The sequence below is a fragment of the Sus scrofa genome, chromosome 1, assembly GCF_000003025.6.
Source record: "Sus scrofa isolate TJ Tabasco breed Duroc chromosome 1, Sscrofa11.1, whole genome shotgun sequence".
In the NCBI taxonomy this organism is placed as follows: Eukaryota; Metazoa; Chordata; class Mammalia; order Artiodactyla; family Suidae; genus Sus; species Sus scrofa.
In genome coordinates this window covers 237,401,109-237,418,885 of record NC_010443.5, presented here as the reverse complement: position 1 = coordinate 237,418,885, position 17,777 = coordinate 237,401,109, and the positions used below count along the sequence as shown (strand labels likewise).

The 17,777-nt window shown below is 39.9% G+C and overlaps 1 protein-coding gene across 5 annotated transcripts in view; it reads right to left on the bottom strand.

Annotated features, from left to right (window-relative positions):
• The window catches only part of MELK (maternal embryonic leucine zipper kinase), a 114,362-nt gene that overhangs the window by 12,637 nt on the left and 83,948 nt on the right, over positions 1 to 17,777 (bottom strand). For all 5 annotated transcript variants that reach the window (XM_005660248.3, XM_021066086.1, XM_021066072.1 and 2 more), the window contains 3 exons: positions 17,192 to 17,320; positions 11,781 to 11,903; positions 611 to 842 (listed from right to left, as the gene is read on the bottom strand). In XM_005660248.3, the coding sequence (XP_005660305.1) occupies positions 611 to 842; positions 11,781 to 11,903; positions 17,192 to 17,320 (484 nt within the window). The remainder of the gene's footprint in view (positions 1 to 610; positions 843 to 11,780; positions 11,904 to 17,191; positions 17,321 to 17,777) is intronic.

Below are 17,777 nucleotides of genomic sequence, written 5' to 3'. Positions count from 1 at the left end.
ATAGCTTAAAGAACTGGCAATGACTAAACTGAAGAGGAAATCAAAGGAAATGAGAGAGTTGTAATATGGACATATCAACTGATAGCTGCAAAGGCATCGTGGCTTTACCTGTCTGCTGGAATACAGGCAGTAAAAACACACACAGACAGAACAGGATCAGACACCACAACTAGAGATCCAGATGAGCAGGAAGGCCTCAGCTGAGACTTCAGTATAGTCCTTCTAAGTGGGGGCAGAAGAGCAAAGTCTAAACCTGGACGTACGACCTTGGGCAAATCACTTCACTTGTGTGAATATCAGGTTCCTTAATTGTAAAAGGGGCAGGGGGATTACATCAGCTCTAACTTGTCTTTCAGCTTGCTATTCTATGATGCTATGATTCAACTTGATAAATGTGGAAAAGAGAAAACATTGAGAAAAATTAGACATTGATTAATATGCTTCCATTACAACTAGAGCAAATAACATATTCTTAAAAAGCAGCTTAGCTTCTCCTAGCAATTCCTGAGAGCAATACTAGTCATTACTGACCTGCTAAATGTTTATTTAGCATGGTAAAAACAAGGAATTTGAAGATGTTTGACCTCTGCTTCATCAACACAGCAAATACCTTTTGAGGGTGTAATGAAATGATTTGGTGTGGTGAGTATTTCTCTTTTACGCTGGTTCTTATTAACTGGAGTCCTTGGTTCAGGAAATACAAAGCACTCTTCATTATTTACAGCAGACTTAGGAGTATATACATTCTCTTTGTTCTTTAATTTATTGGCAGATGCTCTGCATAATACGGGAGTTAATGATTTAGATTCCAGACCATTTGATTCTGTCCAATGCTTGGCAAACTGGGAAAAAAAAAAAAAAAAGGTACCAGATAAAGCACACTGAAGAAGAAAAGTCAATTTCTTTACAACATGCCTTAATCATTTGCAAATTACCTTGCACCATTTTTATTAAAATGAAACACTTTCAAAAGGATATTATTGGCAATACCAGGAAATTTGAAAATGTATATTCAGTTCTCTTCAGTACATGTAGATCACATTAGTCTGTTTTATTGACAGATAATTTTCAACATGTTTCAGGCCAAGTATTTAATCAAACATACTCAGATTCTAGGCAATATTGAGGATGGCCACATATAAATCCCTAAAAATTGCTTCCCATACCTAGATGGCCATAGTTTGTCTCTAATATGTGCAAAGAAATAAAAGTTTACTTGATGGCCAGCACAAAAAAAAATATGCTAAAATAATCTAACAGAGGAGTTCCCGTCGTGGCGCAGTGGTTAACGAATCCAACTAGGAACCATGAGGTTGCAGGTTCGGTCCCTGCCCTTGCTCAGTGGGTTAAGGATCCGGCGTTGCCGTGAGCTGTGGTGTAGGTTGCAGACATGGCTCGGATCCCGAGTTGCTGTGGCTCTGGTGTAGGCTGGTGGCTACAGCTCTGATTTGACCCCTGATTTGACCATATGGAGCCTGGGAGCCTCCATATGCTGCGGGAGCGGCCCAAGAAATGGCAAAAAGACAAAAAATAAAATAAAATAAAATAAAATACTCTAACAGAAATGTTGGATCGAAGACATTTTAATCCTTTTCAATTTATGGTTGAGATTGTAAAAAATAAAGGAAAATCCAAAGAGGCTAGACTAAAAACAGGAGCATAGGCATTCCCTGGTGGCACAGCAGGTTAAGGATCTGGCATTGTCACTGCTGTGGCTCAGGTTGCTGGTGTGGTGCATGTTCAGTACCTGACCTGGGAACTTCCACATGCTGCAGGCACAGCCAAAAAACAAAACAAAATAAATCTAGCTATATGTTGTGGGTTTTTTTTTTTCCCTTTTTTGGACAAACTGACAGCATAAGGAGTTCTTAGGCCAGGGAGCAAACCCATGCCATAGCAGCGACCCAAGCCACTGAAGTGACAATGCTAAATCCTTAACCCACTATGCCACAGGGGAACTCTTAGTTATATGTTGTTTTTAAGAGGTGAATCTTATATATAAGGACATAAAAGGTTGAAAATAAAAAGATGAAAAAATATAAATCAGACAAATAAAAACCAAAGAAATAAGGGAGTTCTGATCATGGTTCAGTGATTAACGAAACTGACTAGTATCCATGAGGACACAAGTTTGATCCCTGGCCTTGCTCAGTGGGTTAAGGATCCAGTGTTGTCATGAGCTGTGGTGTAGGTCGCAGACACAGCTTGGATCTGGCGTTGCTGTGGCTCTGGCATAGGCTGGTGGCTACAGCTCCGATTAGACCCCTAGCCTGGGAATCTCCATTTGCCTTGGGTGCAGCTCAACAACAACAACAACAAAAAACCCAAAAGAAATCAATATAGTTATCTTACTATCAGAGAAACATATACATTTCAAGGAGAAACACACAACTACTAATAAAGAGTATCACTATAAATGATTAAAGTTTCAATTCACCAGAATAAAAATTCTGAACTCATATGCCAATTATATAACATATATATATATACATATATATACACACACACACATATATATATACACATATACATATATATATCTACCTCAAAAATAGAACTACAGGAAGAAAATGACAAAGTACCATCCCACTAGAAGATTTTTAACAGATCCCACTCAAACAGACAAATTTATGGGTCAAGCAGACAAAAAGTTAGTATGGACATAGAAGATTTAACAATTGAATTTAATAAGATTGGTCTAATAGACAAATAAGGCCAAAAAAAATAACAAAATAGAAACAAATATAGATGTTTCCCTCGTGGCTCAGTGGTTAGCAAACCTGACTAGCATCCATGAGGACACAGTTTCAATCCCTGGTCTCGCTCAGTTTGTTAAGGATCCAGTGTTGCTGTGAGCTGTGGTGTAGGTTGCAAATGTGGCTCGGATCCCACGCTGCTGTGGCTGTGGCATAGGCTGGTGGCTGCAGGTCCAATTAGACCCCTAGCCTGGGAACCTCCATATGTCATGGGTGTGGCCCTAAAAAGACAAAAAAAAAAAAAAAAAAAAAGAAAGAAAAGAAAAAAGAAACAAAAATATAATAGATAGAATCAAAACGCCAGAAGTTGGCTCTGAAAAAAACAAATAAAATTGACTCTGGTAAGACTGATTCAAAAAAATTTAAAAGCTGCAAATAAACAAAGACACTTCAGGAATGAAAAGGGGGACATTAACAGAGATACCACAGATATCATAACAGATATCATAATATCTTCCTATTGATTTTAGGCCAAAACATTTTAAAACTTAGATGAAATGGACACTAGAAAAACAAAATCCACCAAACTGACAAGAAACTGAAATACTATGTAGTCCTATAAACACAAAAGAAACTGAATCACCTAATTCGTAAAGCAAGTCAGAGAAAGACATATCACATAATATCACTTACATGCAGAATCTAAAATATGACGCAAAAGATCTTATCTATGAAACAGAAACAGACTCACAGACATAGAGAAGAAACTTGTGGTTGCCAAAGGGGGTGGAGGGGGTAGAGGAAGAATGGACTGGGAGTTTGAGTTTAGTTGATACAAACTACTACACATAGAATGGATAAACAGCAATGTCCTACTATGTAACACAGGGAACTATATTCAATATCCTGTATAAACCACAGTGGAAAAGAATATGAAAAAGAATACACACACACAGGTATAACTGAATCACTCTGCTGTAAACTAATGCAACATTGTAAATCAACTACACTTCAAAAAAATACAACAAACAAAAAAAGAAATTGGGAGTTCCTGACGTGACTCAGTGGTTAACAAATCCGATTAGGAACCGTGAGGTTTTGTGTTCGATCCCTGGCCTTGCTCAGTGGGTTAAGGATCTGGCGTTGCCATGAGCTGTGGTGTAGGTTGCAGATGCAGCTCAGTTCCCGCTTTGCTATGGCTCTGGCATAGGCCTGTGGCTACAGCTCTGATTTGGCCCCTGGCGTGGGAACCTCCATATGCCATGGGGGAACGGCCCTAGAAAAGGCAAAAAGACCAGAGTTCCCGTCGTGGCTCAGTGGTTAAGGAATCCGACTAGGAACTATGAGGTTGCGGGTTTGGTCCCTGGTCTTGCTCAGTGGGTTAACGATCCAGGGTTGCCGTGAGCTGTGGTGTAGGTTGCAGATACAGCTCAGTTCCCGCTTTGCTATGGCTCTGGCATAGGCCTGTGGCTACAGCTCTGATTTGGCCCCTGGCGTGGGAACCTCCATATGCCATGGGGGAACGGCCCTAGAAAAGGCAAAAAGACCAGAGTTCCCGTCGTGGCTCAGTGGTTAAGGAATCCGATTAGGAACTATGAGGTTGCGGGTTTGGTCCCTGGTCTTGCTCAGTGGGTTAACGATCCAGGGTTGCCGTGAGCTGTGGTGTAGGTCACAGACGCAGCTCATATCCCGTGTTGCTGTGGCTCTGGTGTAGGCTGGTGGCTACAGCTCCGATTAGATCCCTAGCCTGGGAACCTCCATATGCCATGGGAGCGACCCAAGAAATGGGGAGAAAAAGAAAAGAAATTGTATTAGTGGTTGACTAGTTTCTCATAAAAACATTCCAGTCCCAGATAGTTACATAATGTTCTATGACACAGTTAAGAAAATATAATTAGATTTTAAAAACCATTCCAGAGAATAAAAAAAGAATATACTCCAACTCAATTCATTTTAGAAGACTAGTATAATCTTAATATCAATCAGATGCAATTAATATAAGACTGGATGAGATGCAAGAACAGGGGAAGAAAACTTTTCACTCTTTATTCAACATAGTTGACTACTGTTTCAATTTTTTACAAGATGAATGTATCCGTGTATTACTTATATAATAATGAAACCAAAATTATCCAAGAAAGGAATAAGGCCAATCTCATTTAAGACACAGAAGCAGAAAACCTAAACAAAATATAAACTAAACCCAGCAATGTATATATAAAAAAAAAATAGCAATACATCATGACTAAACTGGGCTTATCTAAAGAATGCAAGCTCAGTTTAACATCAAATCTATTAATCCACTCATCTGCAGATGGAATTTCGGTTTCCATGTTCTGGCTATTGTGAATAGTGCTGCAATGAACAAAGGGGTGCATGTATCTTTTTAAATGAAAGCTTTGTCCTGATGCATGCCCAGAAGTGGGATTGCTGGGTCATATGGTAGTTTTAAATTTAGTTTTCTGTTTTCCATAGTGGTTGTACCAATTTACATTCCCACCAACAGTGTAGGAGGGTTCCCTTTTCTCCACACCCTCTCCAGCATTTGTTATTTGTAGACTTCTTAATGATAGCCATTCTGACTGGTGTGACATGGTAACTCATTCTAGTTTTGATTTTCATTTCTCTAATAATTAGTGATGTTGAGCATCTTTACTAGTGCCTACCGGCCATCCATATGTTCAAGTCTTCTGCCCATTTTTCAGTTGGTTGTTTGGTTTTTTGCTGTTGAGTTGTATGAGTTGTTTGTATATTTTGGAGATTAAGCCCTTGTTGGTTACACCATTTGCAACTATTTTCTCCCATTCCATACGTTGTCTTTTTTTTTTTTTTTTTTTCCAATTGTTTCCTTTGCTGTGCAAAAGCTTGTAAGTTTGATTAGGTCCCATTGGTTTATTTTTGTTTTTATTTCTATTGCCTTGGGAGACAGACCTAAGAAAACACTTGTATGGTTGATGTCAGAGAATATTTTTCCTATGATCTCTTCTAGGAGTTTTATGACATCTCGTCTTATGTTTATGTCTTTAAGTTATTGGTAAATATACACAATGGAATACTACTCACCCATAAAAAAGAGCAAAATAATGCCATTTGCAGCAACATGGTTGCAACTAGAGATTCTCATACTAAGTGAAGTAAGTCACAAAGAGAATGACAAATACCATACGGTATCACTTATACCTGGAATCCAATGTATAGCACAATGAACCTATCTACACAAAAGAAATGAACTCATGTTCTTAGAGAACAGACTGTGGTTGTCAGGGGGAGGGGGAGGGAGTGGGATGGACTGGGACTTCAGGGTTAGTAGATGCATTTGGAATGGGTAAGCAATGAGATTCTGCTGTATAGCACAAGGAACTATACCCAATCACTTGTGATTGAACACGATGGAGGACAAAGTAAGAAAAAGCATGTATTTTTGCTATACAGCAGAAATTGACAGAATATTGTAAATCAACTATAATAAAATCAAATGTATTAGCATAATATATACTACATTAACAAATGGAGAGAACAAAACCAGATGATTATCTTAATAGATGAAATCTATCTTATTTTTTTTTTCGCAACAGAAATTTCTAATTTTCAAACAACTCTTAGCAAACAAGACTATATAAGAAAAGTCTTGGAATTCCCATCTTGGCGCAGTGAAAACGAATCCAACTAGGAACCAGGAGATTGCAGGTTCAATCCCTGGCCTCACTCAGTGGGTTAAGGATCCAGTGTTGCCATGAGCTGTGGTGTAGGTTGCAGACACGGCTAGAATCTGGTGTTGCTGTGGCTCTAGAATAGGCTGGCAGCAACAACTCTGATTCAACCCCCTGCCTGGGAATTTCCATATGCCATGGTTGTGGCCCTAAAAAGACAAAAGACGGGGGGAAAAAAAAAAAAAAAAAAGAGAGAGAGAGAGAGAAAAGAAAAGCCAAGTCTTAATCTAAAAAATATGGGGTGGAGGATACAGGGGCGAGAGGGAAAAGGAGGAAAAACGAGAGAAGACAGGGGAAACGAATGGCGAGGGAAAGGGAAAAAGAGAACATATTTAATGATAAAATACTAGAAACATCATTCTACAACTGGAAAGAACACAAGAATGTCTGCTATACTATAAAGATTACTAAGTGTAGCAATAAAAGAAAAAGACATTAAAGGCAGGAGAACTGGAAAGGAAGTAATAAAACAGTGTTCCAGGAGTTCCCATCATGGCTCAGCAGGGTTTTTTGTTTGTTTGTTGTTTTTGTTTTCAAAGGGTTAAAACCTTCATTATGTAAAGAGCTCATACAAAAAAAAAAAAACAAAAAAAACAAAACAAAACAAAACAAAAAAAAAACTCCAAGATGCCAGTAGGTAAATAAACCAAAGAACATAGTATAGAATTCAGAGAAGAGGGATTACAACCAATTTATAAATATAAGGAACTGTATACCCTTTCCAACAAGCAAATAAATACAAATAAAATCTATAAGATGCTATGATGAATATGATTGTGCATCAAGTTTTATGGTTTGTTTCTGATGATAATAATAATAATAATAATAATTTTTATTAATGGGGCCCTAAGTGCTTGATTTTGTGCTAAACATTTTACAAACATTCTTTCATTTAATCCCCACAACCACTCTATGATTAGATACTGTCATTATATTCATTGTACTGGTGAGAAAATTAAGACTCAAAGAGGCTAGTATATTGCCTAAAGTCACCCAGTTGAGAAATGGTAGACCCACTATTTGAATCCAGGTGTATCAGACTTACAAAGTCTATGCTCCTGGTCACCAGCTATGCTTCTTCCTCTGTATGTGGAATTATTTCCTTAGCATTGATTATGGCAGCATAATTATGGAGCCAAATCCAAATGTCACATGTTAATTTATAATACTCTTAATACCTATTGCCACCAGCATGTTTTATCTCATCCTCATGAACACTGGGTATTACAAGTAAAAAAAAAAAAAAAAAAAAAAAAAAAAAAGTAGGAGTTCCCACCATGTTGCAGTGGAAACGAATCTGACTAGTAAGCATGAGGCTGTGGGCTCGATCCCTGGCCTTGCTCAGTGGGTTAAGGATCCGGCGTTGCCATGAGCTGTGGTGTAGGTTGCAGACTCATCTCGGATCTGGCGTTGCTGTGACTGTGGCATAGGCCAGCAGCTACAGCTCTGATTTGACCTAGATATAAGACCAGATACTATCAAACTCTTAGAGGAAAACATAGGCCAAACATTCTCCGACATAGACCACAGCAACATCTTCTCAGGTCCACCTCTTAGTGCAATGACAGTAAAAACAAAAATAAACAAATGGGACCTAATCAAACTTAAAACTTTCTGCACAGCAAAGGAAACCCTAAACAAAACAAAAAGACAACCCACAGAATGGGAGAAACTCTTTGCAAATGAAGCAACTCACAAGGGATTAATCTCCAAAATTTATAAACACCTTCTGCCGCTCCATACCAAAAAAACAAACAACCCCAGCCAAAAATGGGCAGAAGAGCTAAACAGACGATTCTCCGAATAAGACACACACATGGCCAAAAAACACATGAAAAGATGCTCAACATCACTCATGACTAGAGAAATCCAAATCAAAACCACTCTGAGGTACCACCTTACACCAGCCAGAAGGACCATCATCAAAAAGTCTACAAACAATAAGTGCTGGAGAGGGTGTGGAGAAAAGGGAACCCTAGTACACTGTTGGTGGGATTGTAAATTGGTGCAACCACTCTGGAAAACTGCATGGAGATGCCTCAGAAAACTAAACATAGAACTACCATTTGATCCAGCAATCCCACTCCTGGGCATCTATCCACAGAAAACCATGACTCAAAAAGACACATGGACTCCAATGTTCACTGCAGCACTATTTGCAATAGCCAAGACATGGAAACAACCTAAATGTCCATCGACAGAGGAGTGGATCCAGAAGATGTGGTACATATACACAATGGAATATTATTCAGCCATTAAAAGGAACAAAATAACGGCATTTTTAGCAACATTGATGGACCTAGAAATTATCATGTTAAGTGAAGTCAGCCGTACAATGAGACACCAACATCAAATGCTTTCACTGACATGTAGAATCTGAAAAAAAGACAGAATGAACTTCTTTGCGGAACAGATACTGACTCACAGACATTGAAATACTTATGGTTTCCAAAGGAGACAGTTTGGGGGTTGGGGGGATGCGCTGGGGTTGTGGGATGGAAATCCTATAAAACTGGATTGTGATGATCACTGTACAAGCATAAATGTAGCAAATTCATTGAGTAATTTTTAAAAAGGCAAAAAAATAAAACTAAAAAGCAAAAACAAAAACAACCTACCAGTCTCAATAACAATAAAAAAATAAAAGAACCCAGGAATAAATCCAGTAAAAGATATGTGAGACTTTTTGGAGAAATTTATGAAATTTTATTGATAGGAATTAACTAAAACCCAATAAATAGAGAGGTATATTGTGTTTATAGACAGATATTCAGTTTTTCCCAAATGTAATTTATTTATTTTTATTTTATTTTATGTTTTGGCCATGGCATACAGCAGATTGATGTGGGATCTCAGTTCCCTGACCAGGGATTCAACCTGGGCCACAGCAGTGAAGGTCCTAAGCACTAGACTATCGGTGATTTCCATTTTTAAGTATAAGTAAAATTTGTCAAACTGTTTCTAAAATGTATGGAAATGCAAGGGAGATAGAACAGCCAGGACATTCCTTAAGAAAAAAGAGATGGAAGGAAACTGGCCAATCAGCTAAGAGAAATATTATCAAATTAAAGAAATAAGGTACGTGGTATTGGTACAAACAAACCAATAAAACAAAACTTAACAGAACAGAAGCAGACACACTTATATAACTTTATATATGACAGAAGTGCAATTATAGATCAGTGTGGAAAGGCTGGACTTTTCAATGATGCTGGCACAACTGACTTTAAGAGGAAAAAATTGCGGAGTCTCCGTTATGGCTCAGCTGTTAGCCAACCTGACTAGCATCAAAGAGGACTTGGGTTCGATCCCAAGCATTGCTCAGTGGGTTATGGATCCGGTGTCACCTTGAGCTGTGGTGTAGGTTGCAGTCAGCTCAGATCTGGTGTTGCTGTGGCTATGGCTGGTGGCTGTGACGTTGGCTTGTGGCTACAGTTCCAACTGGACCCCCAACCTGGGAACCTCCATATACCGTGGGGGTAGCCCTAAGACAAAAAAAATAAACAAGAAGGAAAAACTGCTTCCCTACCTCATACCATACAAGAGAATTAATTCCTGATAGATCAGAGACTTAAATGTGAAAAAGAAAGCTTTAAAAGTCTTAGAAGCAATGTATGTGAATGCATTTATGACTTTTGGAAAATGGAGGACTTCTTTTAAAAGACACAAAGGAAAATACTGACTTTCCATAAAGGAAAATACTGACAACTTCCACTTCATTAAATTGAATGACTTTTGCCATCAAAGTTAAAAAGACAAGTAACAAACTCAAACAATATACTTGGGACACATAACCAACAAAGGATTAGAATTAAAATTAAAGGAAGAACCTCCTCCATACCCATACCCCAAAAAAGAAAGAAATATCCAATAGAAAAATAAAAGAGGACACAACAAAATTTCATAAAACAGGAACCAGAGTGAGGTTTTACCAGATTAGAAAATATTAACAGATTAGAAAATATTAAATAACTAAAAATATCAAGTATTGGTAAGTTTGTGAGCAATGGGGACACTTTCATCCTGCTGATTGAAGTATAGTTAATACAGCCACTTTGGGGGGAAGTGTGGCATTATCTGGTAAGGCTGAAGATATTCATACCACTCCTAAATATATAACCTGAACTCTTGCACATATGTAACAAGAGACTTGCTGTGCACAAGACGTAGCATAGCAGCTTTTAAAAAGTTTTCAAAGCTAATTGTCTGTATGGCTGAAGCACCAAAACCCACTATACCCGGTTGTAGAGAGAGCACAAACTGTGTGATTTATAATGAACACCTGCTTTCCTTCTGGAAGTCTCAGAGTTTTTGCGATTGTGATGGATCCCACAGGCAAGAGTGCCTGTGAAACCAGCCTCCAATAAACACTTTGGATTCTGAGTCTCTAGTGAGCTTCCCGGAGCAGAGCCCACACACCTGCTACCGTATTTCAGTGCTGAAGGAAGGAGAGTCCCTGTGGGGCCCTTCAGAGAGAGTGGAAGAAAAACATTAACCACAGCCAACAAGTTCAACAGCCCCCAAGTAAGATAGACGATTATCAAGAGGAGGGAAATACAGATGGGTTGCTGCCCTGAGTTGGGGGAAAGGAGGAACTGATCACGAAGGGGCATGAGGACAGAAACTTTGGGGGGCGCGCGGTGGGGCGGGCGACAGAACTGTTCATGACTTTGGTGGTGGTTACATGATTGTATGCATTTATCAAAGCACGGAGACCTGTGTGCTAAAATGGTGACTGTAACTAGTACATGACAGGTCAATTATATCTCAAAGGAAAGGAAAGGGAGAAAAAAGACCTGTAAAATGTGTAACTGAATAACTTTGCTGTATTCCTGAAATGAACACAACATTGTAAATCAACTATACTCCAATATAAAATAATTTTTTTTTAAATAGTAATAAGCAGTTCCCATCGTGGCTCAGTGGAAAAGAATCTGACTAGTATCCATGAGGATGCAGGTTCGATCCCTGGCCTCGATCAGTGGGTTAATGACCTGGCGTTGCCGTGAGCTGTGGTATAGGTCACAGATGCAGCTCGGATCCTACATCGCTGTGGCTGTGGCGTAGGCTGGCAGCTGTAGCTCTGATTCCACCCCTAGCCTGGGAACCTCCTTATGCCGCCAGTATGGCCCTAAAAAGACAAATAAATAAATAAGTAATAAAGTGCTCCAAAATGGAATCTCGGCTTTCTTCAACTCGGAAATAAATAATTGGCTTCCCTTCCATTCATATTTCAACAATCTCACATTAATATTTTCAATGACTTAGGAATTCATCAGCTTTGCAAGCATAAACTAGATCTCGTGTTAGAGCCAAGATATTTTTGTAATCGAGACAACATATAATGCTTTAAATAGTAATAAAATTAACTAACCTGTGGTGTTTGTGGAGTAGCCACACCTCTTGATGAAATATCTTCACACCATTCATAGTCCATTAATCCAGCCACATAATTTTCATCACTGGTGCTCATATCTTCTAGACTCAGATTCTTTGACTATTAAAAAATAGAAAAACTCAAACAACATCATCATGGTTCAATTTTTTTTTTTTTTTTTTTTGTCTTTTTGCTATTTCTTGGGCCGCTCCCTCAGCATATGGAGGTTCCCAGGCTAGGGGTCTAATCGGAACTGTAGCCACCAGCCTACGCCAGAGCCACAGCAACGCGGGATCCGAGCCGCGTCTGCAACCTACACCACAGCTCACGGCAACGCCAGATCGTTAACCCACTGAGCAAGGGCAGGGACCGAACCCGCAACCTCATGGTTCCTAGTCGGATTCGTTAACCACTGCACCACGACGGGAGCTCCATGGTTCAATTTTAAAAGAGTGTATTACAGGCACAGGCCAAAGCCCTGGAAGCAGAAACAAGTTAGTGACCATATATTGAAGGCACTCGCCATCCAGTACAGAAACAGGAAGTCAACATTTCTTGATTAGCATTATTAGATAGGAGAATCTCTGACTCTCAAACTAGATGCCTTGGAACATTCTTATGTTATACAGCATTCTACCTAAATACAGACAAATAACTCCTTTGTAAATCTATAAAGAAGTTCTCTGAAAAAGTAGAAGTTAACAGGGACTTTGAAATACAGGTTTCTTGGTTGCAAGAACATACTGAGTAGCTAGCAATTTCTACTAGAAATAAATTAGCCTCAGGAAAGATCTCCTGGAGGCAGGATATTTGGGGTCCTATGCTAACAATACCACCAGAGTCATTTATTTTCCTTCATTCTTCCCCCTCTCTAAATTAGAGGTAGACCAAACACACCCTGAATTCTAAGACTATGGAATCTTTGCTTCCCTCCTTCTCTTTCTTTTAACATCTAGTTAGCCCGGCCAGGCGACTGTATTTGAATTTCCTATACCCCATCCTTTCTTTTCTGATTTTCTAATAATCTTCTCATACTTGAGCTATTCAAATGGACAATATGGGCCCTGCCACCAATCTTCCCAAATCACTCTACGAGAGATGACAGAGTTCTCCAGGACTGTCAACTACCATCAACTAGAACTAGCTACAGGGAGTGCTAGGCTGAGAAAAATACCAAAGCTAAGTCTAGGCTCAGTGGGGACCAGCAGTGTTGTAGGAATGAGGGCTGTCAGGATACTGCAGTAGAGAGTAAGAGCACATCCCTGATTGAACAATGCTATAAACAGGCGGATGAATTTTTGGTTGTTTTTGTTTTAAATTTTTTAAATTTCTAATTTTTTTATTTTTTGGCCACGCCATGGCATGTGAAGATCCCAGGCCAGGGACCGAACCCACACCACAGCAGTGACCCAAGCCACAGCAGTGACAGCACAGGATCCTTAACCTGCTGAGCCACAGGGAAACATGAGCATGAATTTTTCAAAAATCACAGTCCTGTCAGTGACTTGCTCAAAAATCCAGTTTCTGGGCATTCCCATTGTGACACAGGGGAAATGAATCCCACTAGTATCCATGAGGGCGTGAGTTCGGTCCCTGGCCTCACTCAGTGGTTTGAGGATCAATGTTGCCATGAGCTGCAGTGTAGGCCACAGACTCGGCTCAGATCCTGAGTTGCTGTGGCTATGGTGTAGGCCGGCAGCTACAGCTCCATTGGACCCCTGGCCTGGGAACCTCCATATGTCACAAGTATGGCCCTAAAAAGAAAGAAAAAAAAAATCCATTTTCCCATTACCTATAACATAAGGCTAACCCTCTGACATGACATTCCAAGGTTGTCTACAGTCTAGCTCTCGTCTACCCTTCCAGATCACCCACTCTCTCTCCTCTTTGACTTTTCTCCTACGTGAACTCTTTAACCAAACAAGTCTAGTCACTGTCAATGGAATACATCGAGCACATTTAGGCGCCTGACTTTCTGCCAATCCCATTAATCTTGCCATGAGTTCTGTGCTCCTTCTTTTCCACTTTTTTCTTTTTTTTTTTTTTTTTTTGTCTTTTTAGGGCCACACCCACAGCATATGGGGGTTCCCAGGCTAGGGGTCTAATCTAATCGGAGCTACAGTTGCTGGCTTATGCCACAGCCACAGCAACGCCAGACCTGAGCTGCATCTGTGACCTACACCACAGCTTACAGCAATGCCACATCCTTAATCCACTGAGCAAGGCCAGGGATGGAACCTGCAACCTCATCATTCCTAGTCAGATTCGTTTCTGCTGAGCCACAACGGGAACTCCCTTCTTTTCCATTTTTCTAGACTTAACTATGGATCTAGTTTTTTGTTGTTGTTGTTTTTTGGGTTTTTTTTTTTTTTTTTTTTTTGTCTTTTTGCCATTTCTTGGGTCACTCCTGTGGCATATGGAGGTTCCCAGGCTAGGGGTTGAATCAGAGCTGTAGCTGCCGGCCTACGCCAGAGCCACAGCAACGCGGGATCCGAGCCGCGTCTGCAACCTACACCACAGCTCCCGGCAACACCGGATCGTTAACCCACTGAGCAAGGGCAGGGATCGAACCTGCAAACTCATGGTTCCTCGTCAGATTTGTTAACCACTGCGCCACGACGGGAACTCCTGGATCTAGTTTTGATCACCTATAGTGGTCACTCCCACCCTCTAAAGCCTCTACCACACACCTCAAGCACTTACCTGGCACTGACCATTTGAGTTGCTGTGATGTAGTATTATCTATGAGTATGTTTTGTCTCAACTCAACTGTAAGAGAGTAAGCACTACCCTTTATATAGATTTGCTTCCCAAAAGCTGGCCTGAAGCCTGAAAAGGCTAGCAATGTTGATGATGATGTAATCTTTTGTGATTCTCAGACTGCTTGATTGTTTCACTGAAAGTGTCATCCACTGAAAGTGCCATCCACTGATTAACAGTTACTTATGTTTTTATAAACAACACCCCAGAAAAAAAAAAAAAAAAAAAAAGAATGATTCTATCAAGGGGAACAATAGCACAAAGAGACTATGTAGCTTGCTTTAAGCCTCAGAATTGCATAAAGACCAGGAAAAAAACCCAAATTTGATGTCTACTGCATTTCTTGTCATTAAAATGTCTTACCGGCTATAAAAATTGGCTCAGTAATATAAATGCCTAAAAAGTGAAATTATTAGGTAAATGCTCATTAGATGGAAGATAAGAGTAAATATCTTCCCAGATCATATCCACTTAGACACTTAGTGACTCACATAAGCAGAAGAATTGAGACCAGGTCAATCTAGATATAAGAAAATCTAATGGCTTAGGAAAATGTCTAAGATCTATTAATTAGGGTTCCATAAACTTTAAAATTTAGCTGAAGTTTATTCTAACTACGGAAGTATCTAATGTTTCTGAAACTACCCTGATCAGAAGTAAAGTTTATGTTTTTGGGTCCTTCTGACCTAAGGTGTTGACTTGAGTCCAAGACTTTACAGGGTTTGCCATGTGAGCAGGATGAGTGACGGGATGATTCATGGGGTTCGTGCCTGGGCCTGGGGTACTCACTAGCCCAGTAAAACGCTCTAAGAACAGACTAGAAAAACATCCCAGTAATAAGATCATCTCACTTCAGAGATTTCTTTAGGCAACAGCCCCTTGCACTAATACTTTTAGTTCTTAATTTGCTCAAAAGACCAATTAAGGAGAGATGGGAGACAAGTTAGGTCTGGCAGAGACATAAGACCCACTCTCCCAGCAGCACACGATTGACAAGTGCCAAAAAGAGAGATCTAAATGAGCTATCAAAGGAATTGGGCCGGGGGTGGGGGGGACAGGATGGATTTCACAAAAGATCATGAAAGAGGTAGAGGTAGCATCTTAATATTTCTTCTTTTTTTTTTTAGGACCACACCCGCAGCATATGAAGTTTCCAGGTTAGGGGTCGAATTGGAGCTACAGCTGCTGGCCTACACAAGAGCCACAGCAACACAGGATCTGAGCTGCATCTGTGACCTACACCACAGCTCACGGCAACATCAGATTCTTAACCCACTGAGCATGGCCAGGGATCAAACCCGAACCCTCATGGGTTCTAGTCAGATTCACTACTGCTGAGCCACGACAGGAACTCCTAACATTTCTTTTTAAACAAAATTTTGAGATCTAAAGAAAAAATATCACCTCACTCACATAATTATTTGGACTGTATGGGATTCCACAAAGAAGACCAATTACCCCTGTCTGAGAATAACAAAAGTACTGATTCCTACTGCTAAAACTATTTAAAGTGCAACTGGAAATAATGGAGGGAAGGTTCTATTACAAAGCTCCATACCTACCTGGCAAAGTATTTGGAAGATAGAATTTTAAGTCATGGGCGATACAAAGACTCACGCAGAAAACAGACTAATGTGAGCACTTAGTAATGACATAGTACTTCCAAATATGTAAAGCTTCTGAACCATTCTAAATGTTCATGACCAAGAAAAAAGGAGACAAAGACAACAAAATAGCTACTGCTCAGAGTTCCCGTTGTGGCTCAGTGGTTAACCTGTCCAACTAGGAACCATGAGGTTGCAGGTTCGATCCCTGGCTTTGCTCAGTGGGTTAAGGATCTGGTGTTGCCGTGTGCTATGGTGTGGGTTGCAGACACGGCTCAGATCTTGCACTGCTGTGGCTCTGGCGTAGGCTGGCAGCTACAGCTCTGATTAGACTCCTAGCCTAGGAACCTCCGTATGCCGCAGGAGCGGCCCAAGAAATGGCAAAAAGACAAAAAAAAAAAAAAAAAAAAAAAGCTACTGCTCAAATTAAACAACCTAAATCCTTAACATTAATGAATATCAAAATATTCACTGGAATACTTTGTGTTATATAAAATACAGTGTGTCCTATGATGCAGACAAACCATATATGTAAGCATGCTAAAAAAAATTCTGGAAAGATAATAAAATAGTGTATTATCTATAGGTGGTGATAAGTTTACAGGTAAACTATATTCTCCTTTAGCTTATCTATGGCTTAAAATTATTCTACAATAACCAGGGGTCACTTTTGCGGGGAAAAAAAAAAGAGGAGGGAATTTTTTTTTAATGCTAGGTTGACATTCAACATTTTAATGTTTAAGTCCAGAATGTCTCAGTTTCCTCATCGAAAATATTGAGGAGTTCCCCTATGGCTCAGTGGGTTAGGGACCAGCATCATCACTGCAGCAGCTTGGGTTGCTGCTGTGGCGGGGATCTGATCCCTGGCCCAGGAACTTCCACATGTGGCCAGAAAGAAAAAAAAAATTTTTTTTAATCGTAAAATATATTGCCTCTGGCTCTTTGATACCAGCAAAGGTAATTTTCCTGATATGTATCCACTCATGAACAGGCAGGCAAATAGCAAGAGTGGCAGGCACTCACACAAAAGGTTCTAACATTCACCTTGATGTCTGTGACTGGAGTAGTGTTGGCTTGTCCATAGGAAGAAAGAAGCCTTAAACGAACTGGTTTCCCCCGAGCCTTCTTGGCTTGGAGCAGAAGATAAGTAGCTGTGAGGTGATCATACTGCCACTGGAAGAAAAGAAAAATCAAGTTATTTAGAAGACTAAACTTGCTTTTTGAAATAATGTTCTATTTTAAATTAATTTTTTCCTTAATGTAATAGACATTCAGAATGTAGACTTTTTTTTTTTTTTTTAATTTTTTTTGGTCTTTTTGTCTTTTGAGGGCCACACCCGGAGCATATGGATGTTCCCAGGCTAGGGGTCCAATTGGATCTGTAGCTGATGGCCAGCCAACACCACAGCCACAGCAATGCAGGATCTGAGCCGAGTCTGCAACCTATATCACAGCTCATGGCAACACCAGATCCTTAACCCACTGAGCAAGGCTTGCATCCTCATGGATGCTAGTCAGGTTCATTAGTCACTGAGCCACGACAGGAACTCCTGGACTTCTTTTTAGTTTTATAAGGCATATAATGAAAAATAGCAATCCCCTATACCACACCCTTAACACACAATTTCCA